General features: G+C 30.8%; 1 protein-coding gene across 1 annotated transcript in view; it reads left to right on the top strand.

The window, feature by feature from the left end:
- The window catches only part of Cdc73 (cell division cycle 73), a 122,013-nt gene that overhangs the window by 109,015 nt on the left and 4,399 nt on the right, over nucleotides 1-8,599 (top strand). The window contains exons 15-17 of the mRNA XM_048810213.1: nucleotides 2,042-2,203; nucleotides 4,729-4,829; nucleotides 8,011-8,152. Of these exons, the coding sequence (XP_048666170.1) occupies nucleotides 2,042-2,203; nucleotides 4,729-4,829; nucleotides 8,011-8,152 (405 nt within the window). The remainder of the gene's footprint in view (nucleotides 1-2,041; nucleotides 2,204-4,728; nucleotides 4,830-8,010; nucleotides 8,153-8,599) is intronic.

Raw genomic sequence — 8,599 nt, 5'->3', positions numbered from 1 at the left:
CCCCCCCGAGGTGCAACATAAACAGTATGTCTCATAGTCATTGGTATTTTAGATTTCATGAACTACAGTAGGGTGAGTAAGTAGAATCTATATAGATCACTTATGGTATACTTATCATTTAGTGGGCTTAGGTTTAGAAGAGGAGGTTATAAAGTCTACCCTTATGTTATCTTCTGAGATCAAGACAAAAGGAATTTTTTTTAAAAGGTGAATTTATTATTATAGTGAAGATGGATTGCTTGGTTTACAGAAGACTCCATGTGGTGCCGAATCAAATTCCAGAAGAATTCACCTTATACTAAAAATAAGACTGAAAAGCATTTTGAAATAAAGTTGCTTTCTACTGCTAACAGGGAGGGCTACTATAAGAAAATGCCTTGATAAAATCAGAAATTAAAATACCAGGGTGTATAAAAAGGTTGAGTGCTCTGGTTAATTTAAAAATTATGAGAAACTCTGAGCTTTCATAAAACTTACAGCAACCAACATGTAAACATGCAGATGCTATATAATTCTTATTTCTTAGATATCAGAAGTAGATTTATATGTTTAATAGACTTTTTATTAATTGGATATTGTAATAGATCACTCATTTATATTTTTAATTCATTATTATCAAAGTTTATAAGTAATTTTATATTCTCATAAATAATTTTATAGATTCATACTATATTTTAGAAGTCATAAAAGAGAGACTTACACTATTATATTTAGGAATTTAAATAATTTTAGCCTCATCTATCTGAGAAAAATTAAAGAAAAAGCATCTTTTTATTAGAAGTAAGATCCTTTTGTTCTGTATATCTGGAACATAGTTCAAAAGGACAACTATTTATGTTGTATAATTTACAGGACAATGTATTACATATTTTTTTCACTTAATGTTTTTGTTAGTTGTGACTTTGTTAGAATTTACTTTCCAACAATGCAAGAAAAATTAGTTTATGAAATAGTGTTTTATTATTCCAGGCATTAGTATTGTATTTGATGTTTTCATTGTGGGCTTGATTAATAAATAAAATAACCAAAATCTATATGGAGCAAATGTTTATCCGGAAGAAATTCTGAAATGATATGGGCATGTTAACATGTTAACTTTTTCATCAGATATAAAATGGATGTGAGAATAGTCAGTTTAGACAAGAAGTTACTATTACCATTATCAACATGTACTAAAAATTTTCATGACTACAAAATTAATATGATGAATCCAGTATGTGGTATTGAAAATTCTCAAGGGACTCTGTCAGATGCAGTATCTCATGCATCTTCTTTGCCCTTTTACAAGACCTTTCATTTCATGTCTCCTAAAATTTTGAAGTAAAATGATACTTGTTGCAGTGAATAGGAGGAACTATGTTCTAAGTAATAAATGATGCTCATTTAGAATGCTCATGAACTCTAGCAAATTTTGGAGGTGGCAGCAGCTTTCCAGAATGTTAGATTATTTTTGAAAATATCTATTGGGGGTACAATGGACATATAGTAAGATAGTATTAGTGGTGTTAACTTAAGTGAACTTTTGGCATACACTGATTTTCCTACTCTAAAGTCTCAAAGCAGTCCTGAAGTTCGGTGATATTTTCTTAATTTTGCTGAAGCATAAAACGTAAATAGGGTGTTTTGTGAAGCTCCAGGATAGGCTAAGTTTTCCAGTGAAGAAGAGTGTCTAACCAACCCCAGAAGTCATCTTTCTCTTAGGTGATCTTTTGATTTTTAAATAAGCTTCCCTTTATCACAAAGTTGTCTTCTAATGGCATTTGAGAAACCAAGGATCAGTGTGGAAAATGCTAAGTGCTCATTAAATAAATATGAATAGTGTTTTTATATACACAAAAATTGTGATCTGTGTGTGTCTGAGTTCTATTTGGCATACAAAGGAAAGATTCACACTGTCCAGGCTTTATTTTTTTTTTTACCACAGGGCTGGTTATTTAAAAGTAAGCATTTAAAACATTGATGTTTAGAAATTATTTAAAATATAAATTTTTCTTATATTACCACACTGAATTCATTTGATTTTTTTCACTTTTTTGCTAAGATTTGTTCCATCAGATGAAAAGAAGAAACAAGGATGTCAACGAGAAAATGAAACACTAATACAGAGAAGAAAAGATCAGATGCAACCAGGGGGCACTGCAATTAGTGTCACAGTACCTTATAGAGTTGTAGACCAGCCTCTTAAACTTATGCCTCAAGATTGGTAAGATTGTCTCTATATTTTTTTTTAATATTCATTTAATTTTTTTGAGTATTGATTTTTAAAAATTGAACAAGTATTAGATTTTATTATGAGCTCTAAACAAAAGTCTGTTAATATATACAGATCTAATTTGGTCACCACTAATTTTAATATTCTTGGAATACCTAAACAAACTTACATTTTGAATTGCTAAACTTTATTTTCTTTATAAGAAGAACCACACTAACTTATGAAAACTTAGAGTATAAAAAATTCTACTTGTTTATTTTTTTCTGGATTAGCTTTTAAAAAGGACAGAACAAATAGACTAATGTTATCTTAAGGTCCTCTATTTTAAAATCTTGATTTGGAGAATTTAGATTTTCTGGTAAGATATAAATAATGGCATAGTAAGGGCATAATTTACTGAAAAGAATAACATGGTCAGCTCTTTTTATCAGTATGTAGTTATTTAAAATGTCTTTTAACCAAAATATTAAGCTATTTATAATTTAAAATACCTATAAAATCAGATATTACAAATTATCATAAATTTTAATTAATTTAAATTGGAGTAAAAATTTGAAGCCTCAGAGTTTCTTTGTGATACAAAGAACATATGGCACATTATATGAAATTTACCTTTGAAGTAATTGTTAGTTTTCAGTTTTGGATTTCATGCCATTGAGAATATTATTATGTTAAAAAATTATAAAAGAGTAAAGGATTCTTTTATTAGAATTCTTTCCAGTACGTAACAGATAATTGAGTAATATAAAGTGAGTAAGATGAGAATTTCAGATACTAAGCTTAAAACTAGTAGGAAGGTTAAGACTGTGTATTGTATGTTTACAGGATATCATTATTTAGAGAAAATAATTCCAAGAATGTGCACAGGTGTTATCACAGTGCTATAAAATTATATGTATTAGAGTCTTATCATTGGTGTCATAGGTAGAATTAGTATTTTCCTTGTCTTCTTTTAATTATCCTTTCAAGAATTCATGGAGACTGGGTAGCATTTATATTATATTGCTTTCCCGATAATTCTGTGAGACCCAATAGGATGTAGGTGACCTCTGTCCAGAAAAATTCCCTTTAGTTTGGTTGGTACCAATAGATCTTTCACCTATACATGGGACAAGTTAGGTTGTAAAATTTAGGGATTATTTAATAACATGTTGCTTTATTAAAGGTGTTTTTTAACAGTTTGGGGCATGTATCCCTGAATGTAGAAATTTTGTTTACTTAAGATCGAATTTTAGCCTCAGACATCTTGTGTAGAATAAGAATTTTAAGGTTGTGGTTTTTCATAGCGACCTTGACAGTCGCTGTAGGTTTTTAAATTGAATAGCAGGTAACCCTGGTTTAATGTTTGGTTGGATATACAGAATCTTCATCTAAAGCAGTGATTTTCAAAGTGTAGTCTGCATTTCTAAGATTGTTACAAGGAGTTGCAAAGCCATGCTGTTTCTATAATAATAATGCCAAATGACTGTTCTAATGGTTTATCAGTCCTCAAATGGGAGCAAATATCATATCCATTGCTCAAGATTAATTATTCCTTCTATTCCTTCATTCTCTTTCTTCCTCTCTTACTCTCCCTTCCTTTCTTTCTTTGCCTTTTGTGGGCTTTTCTCTAATACCCTCTGTTCTCCATCTGTAAAATGGGGGTATCTGGCATTCACTTCAGCAAATTGGTTTGGAGATTAAATGGATTAACATGAGTAATGTGTAAAGTGCTCAAAACAGCACTGTCCCATAGTAACTGTCATTAAGGTTAATCATTATTATTGATGGTTTTTGTTCCCACCTCTTTAGTTGTAGTCTTACGTTTATGGCAGTACTTATATTTTCTCCAATTAATTAAATATTGTGCAAAATAATGAAATATGAGGGCTTAGAAATAGATTTATTCTTTCCTAGAAAACTAATTTGGATGGTTGGAAAGAGAAGTTACTTTGAAAAATTAATTTACAACATTTAGAGTGAATGAAATGATTGTAAAACAGTAGGAAAAGTTATAGAAAGTTAAGGAAGTTTGTGTCTTCAGATTTCTGCCCACATATTGGAAGAACTGAAAAATAAGATTGTCAAAAATGGCAAGTTACTGTCATGTTTTACTTAAAGTAAAATGTTTTAAGATGTATTTGAATACTAAATTACTTCCTTTTAAAACTACATCTTTTTCAGTTAATAGATTAACTAGTATTCCCTGTTGCCATGAAAAAGTGGGCCCCTATTCCAATTAATATAAGCAAAAACTAAAAAGTTGACATAAAACTACTGTTTGTATAATTATGTTTGAAAGACTTAGGTGCATGAAAAGGACGTACAGTAATTAATGTGGTCTAGTGGTAATTAAAATTCAGGTTGAAAAGTTAAGGTGATGTTTTTGCTATATTTGTATCTTCAGAAGAATTAATAGGAGATTATATCACATGGATAATTATGAAACTCTTTCCTTAGGGATTTACATTAACTAAGGTCAAATTTGAGATATTCTTCCTATGCCCCCTCTCTCCCAATCCCCTTTCTACTTATAGGGACCGAGTTGTAGCAGTTTTTGTGCAAGGTCCTGCTTGGCAGTTCAAAGGTTGGCCATGGCTTTTGCCTGATGGATCACCAGTTGACATATTTGCTAAAAGTAAGGTTCTCTGTATATTTACTGCTTATCCAATGTAGAAATGTTCTTTTTGGTTCTGCATATATGATGTGTATATTAATGGATTGTTATTAAGTAGCATAATATTAACTTAAACACCTGTGAAATATTTTTCAAACTTCGTTTTACACATTAATATTTTCTGTGTAGTTATATCTGAAAGTGAATGTTGCCTGTCCTACAACATTAGTAATTATTTTGGGGGGTATCTTAAAGTCATTAATAATTACTATACATCCATATGCTTTGATTAAAATTGATAACCAGTTTATCAAATGAGTTGGCTTTTGCTAATCAGAACTGTATATCAGTACTTAAAATGCCTGTGAATTTTTTCATCTATTCCCATCATCTTGAATAATTGTAGTAAGATTGGCTTTTTCTCTTCATTGAGATTTCAGCTTGTGTTCTGTCTTCACAGAATTCTCCTCTGACCATCCTATTTGTAATTGCTCTCACGTACTCCCACTTGCTCTCTTAAGCTATTTTATTTTCTTGAGAGCACTTAAAGTTGCTTAACATCATCTAATTTTTATATCTTTATTCTAAGTCTCCACTGGCCAGAATGCAAGTTTCATGACAGAAGAGTACTTTCTGCTTTATTCTCTTTCCTTTGTACTCTAACACAGAAAAGTGCCTGATACAGGGAAGTGTTTAGTTAATATCCACAGGATGAACCCTTACTCTTGACCTCACACTTTCCCTTTTTTTAAAGTATTGTTTTTACTAACTTACATTCTGTTTAGTTGTCAATCCTTTGTATTTTGATTCTTTCTTGCTAAAAACTGTTCCCACCAAAGTCACCAGTGACCTAGATATTGGATAGTTTTGACCTATCAGAATTTGACTCGCTCACGTATTTCTTCCTTTTTAAAATATTCTTTTTAAAGTACTTGCTATACTTTATCTCATTCTCTTGGTACTTTTTCTCTGGCTAGCAACTGTACATTTATGTTCTTATTTTCTTTTAATTCTCAACTTTTTCTTATGGTCTTTCAGCCTCCATCTGTATCTCTCTTTTTTAAAAGTTATGTCTCTGGCTTGATATTCTGGCCATCTCACTAACTGTGAGGTAACTCCTTGATGATGTTGCATTGGTACTTTGAACTCAGCCTTTTCCAAAAAGAATCAGTTGTCTTACTCTCTTCCTCATTCTCAAACTATTTCTTGTCCTCAGTTGTTTTTTTTTTTTTAACTTGTAGTTGGACACAGTATCTTTATTTATTTATTTTTATGTGGTGCTGAGGATCGAACTTTTGGACTTTAATTTATAGCTTTAATTTAAATTATTTTGGTGGAAAAATAAATAGCAATCAAAATTAAAACTATTGAAATTACTAAAGGAAAATATAGATTGTTATAGCTTGAGATAAGTCATTTTTTTAAAAAGTAACTATTTTTAACATATTTTAAAGAAGGATTTAAAACAAATCAGTAAGCAAATTAGAAAAGTAAAACATGCAGTAAGTAGAATAGAAAGTATTGAAATTGTGGGATTATATTTAATTCATAATTTTAAAAATTTCTAAATTGACAACTTCTTAATGAGTTTTCCGAACTTCACATAGTCCTTTTTGTGAATTGGTCTAATTAAATTCAGAATGAATAATTTGTGTTTGAGGAAGAGACTTCCGTTTCTAAAAGAAAGTAATTTACAAACAATACTCCCCTCCCCGTACAAATTATGCATTTTAAATTTCCATCAAGAATTGACCTTTAATTAGTTGTTAATATTAAAAGCCAATATGCCAGCAAGCACTACAGAACAAGCAATTCATCAAGGTACTACCAAAAAATTTACAAAGTCATTTGTTGTCTCTTTGGAAGGCTCTGACACTAGGTGATGATTGTTAAAATTAAAAAAAAAAAAAAAAAAAAGTAAAAAAGTGAAAATCATAGAGTAGTAAGAAAACTAAAAAATTGGAGGAAAAAAATCTAAAACATTTTGTGTAAGTGCATGCGTAACATCTCCAGTGATGGTAAACTGACTGCAAATACAAGAATAAACTACCTGGTATGATTCAGCTGGTTGTCAGGGATAGAGAAAGATTGTAAGTTTATATCCTTAATGCCTAGAAAAGTGAAGAATATATAGTAAGCACTAACTATATGCTAGATACATCTTTACTTACAAATATATTTTCTCCCTTTTCACCACTTTTTACTAAGTCCTATTCTCCCTGATATCTTTTTTCTTTTTTTAAAAAATTTTTAATTGTTCTTTTTAGTTATACATGACAATAGAATGTATTTTGACATATCATGTATGAAGTAAGACTTCCCATTCTTGTGGTTGTACATAATGTGGAGTTACACTGGTCATATATTCATATACGAACATAGGAAAGTAATATATGATTCATTCTTTTGTCTTTCCTATTCCCATTTCCCCTCTCCCTGATTTCTTGAATCTTCCTCTTGCCATCCATGTGTCTTCTACCCATACAAAGAACTCCGTCTCTTTATCCTCTACATTACTAAATTGTGGTAGATTCTATTTAATGCTTTTTGGTGATATCCATGTCTTTTAATATGGCCTACACGCCCAACATTGCTCTTGACTTATATGGTCTTATCCCTTATCCTTTCCCTATATTATACTTTTCATGATGCAGTTCTGTTATGCTTATCCTAGACTAAGCCATTTTCTCTTTGAGTTATGCTCTTGATAATGGGTCACTTTTCTTCTCTGCTTGCTTCTCACTTGGCCTTTAGGTCTTAGGTTAGATAAACATCACTGACAATGAAAACCTTTTCTGAATTCATGGTCTCTGAGAAACTCCAAGTACCCTGATTATGGTGTGTTTGAATAGTCTTTTTCTTATTATTCCTTACTGAGTCATATGCATTTTATCTTACCTTATTCTTCATTTTAGTCCCCAGTAGCTGGCATATATAAGCCCTCACTAAATATTTGTCAAACTGAACATTTTTATGACATTGCATGTTTAACATATATTTAGAAAGACCACTTTAACAAATAAAAAAATTTAAAAAGATTACTTTGTTTATGATATAATTTCAGTTGGTGGAAAAGGAGGTCTTTTTTTGTTGTTCTAGTTTGTGTATGTGGTGGATAATATTTTTATACTTCCATAAAATGTTTTATAATGTTGATTATAGTTTGAGTAAAAAGTAGTATTTTTTTTTTTCTCCTGTGTAGTTAAAGCCTTTCATCTCAAGTATGACGAAGTTCGTCTAGATCCAAACGTTCAAAAATGGGATGTAACAGTGTTAGAACTCAGTTATCACAAACGTCATTTGGATAGACCAGTTTTCTTACGGTTCTGGGAAACATTGGATAGGTAATTCTGATCCTAAAATATACTTACCTTTACTTTATTGTAGTAATTTTTGTGTCTCCTTGGTTAAATTTTAAGATTCTTAAAGTTGTGAACCATATTCCTTCATTCCCTTCTTTTTGAGCATTGTGTAATTTGATGTTGATCTCTAATAGATAACTAACAAATATGTTTGATATATTGACTTTAGAAATAGATGAAGAAGCAGGGCATATAGCGGTGCTTGCCTGTGATCTAAGAGACTGTGGAGACTGAGGCAGGAAGATTGCAAGTTCAAAGCCAGCCTCAGCAACTAAATGAGGCCGTAAACAACTTAGTGAGTCCCTGTCTCAAAATACAAAAATAAAAAAGGGTTGGGGAAGTAGCTCAGTGGTAAAGCCCCCCTGGGTTCAATTCCCAGTGCCAAAAATACAAAGTACAAAAAAAAAAAAAAAAAAAGCGAAAAGGAAG

Source organism: Marmota marmota, unplaced genomic scaffold (assembly GCF_001458135.2).
Source record: "Marmota marmota marmota unplaced genomic scaffold, marMar, whole genome shotgun sequence".
In the NCBI taxonomy this organism is placed as follows: domain Eukaryota; kingdom Metazoa; phylum Chordata; class Mammalia; order Rodentia; family Sciuridae; genus Marmota; species Marmota marmota.
This window is presented reverse-complemented; position numbering and strand designations above follow the sequence as displayed.